Genomic DNA, 954 nt, shown 5'->3' on the forward strand with positions numbered 1-954 from the left:
CGGGAGGCCGTGCCGCCCCGGGAGCGGCCGAGCACGGGCAGAGGGGTTACCTAAAGCAGCACTGCTTCCCTTGCTTAACGGCCTTGGCCCTGCCATTAATTAGGTTATAATTTCTATATCACGCCTTAGCCCAGTGCGTGATGGCTGCTGGAGAGCTGGCCATGTTGTGCCTTCCCCAAGCGGTAAGGTGTTCTGGAGGAACCTGAGGATACCTACACGCTTTACAGCCCTTGTTGTGGGGTTACGCAGAGAAGCAATCTGTGTATTACTACATATAACAAACCAGCCTGGAAGTTGCTGTCTGCAATGGTGGACAACGCAGGAGCATTGGGCCACTTGGCGTCAGCCAGCAAAAAAACCTGTCATTGGGACAATTTCTTCTAACGCGTCCGCTGCTGAAATCTAACAGCACGCTGGCTATGCTTTGTTACACTCACCCAGGGGAATCCGAGGGACAGCTTTAATGAAACTGAAAACATCTGTACCTTTCCGTTTCCTTGTCGCCTGTTTCTTTGGGACCAGCCGAGGAGGAGCTCATCCTTCACCCTCTCCACCTGCTGCCTCCTCCCAGTCCCTCTTCAGTCTGTGCTCTGCTTCTTTGCTCTCCAGCTTTGGTTTAAGATGCTGCCTGCTATTTTGGTTTTGCCCATACCCAAGAACCATATAGTTTGTGGCGCGCTTCACAGTCACTTATCACCCTTCTTCCCGCTCCCGCTGCTTTTGGGGTGTCTCTAAGTGGTTGAATTATGGAAGGTCCTCTGGGTGGGGGGTCTTGCTTACTCCCTTCGCTTAAGTTTTGCCCTCAGGAAACACCATCCTCCTTGCATTAAACGTTCCCGACCCTTGGACAGCACCCGGCCAGGGAAACCGGCTTCGGGCCGCTCTGAGGGGGCTGCCCAAGATGGCGGGCGGGGCCCGAGGGGAGGGGGGGCGCCCCCAGGCTGGCGGGCGGCG

At 55.7% G+C, this 954-nt stretch overlaps 1 protein-coding gene across 1 annotated transcript in view; it reads right to left on the minus strand.

Annotated features, from left to right (window-relative positions):
- The window catches only part of PEBP1 (phosphatidylethanolamine binding protein 1), a 3146-nt gene extending 2983 nt beyond the window's left edge, over window positions 1-163 (minus strand). Inside the window, exon 1 of the mRNA XM_009330880.1 lies at window positions 125-163. Coding sequence (XP_009329155.1) covers window positions 125-163 — 39 coding nt within the window. The remainder of the gene's footprint in view (window positions 1-124) is intronic.
- Between the last annotated feature and the right edge of the window lie 791 nt (window positions 164-954).

The sequence above is a fragment of the Pygoscelis adeliae genome, unplaced genomic scaffold (assembly GCF_000699105.1).
Source record: "Pygoscelis adeliae isolate BGI_AS28 unplaced genomic scaffold, ASM69910v1 Scaffold358, whole genome shotgun sequence".
NCBI lineage: Eukaryota > Metazoa > Chordata > Aves > Sphenisciformes > Spheniscidae > Pygoscelis > Pygoscelis adeliae.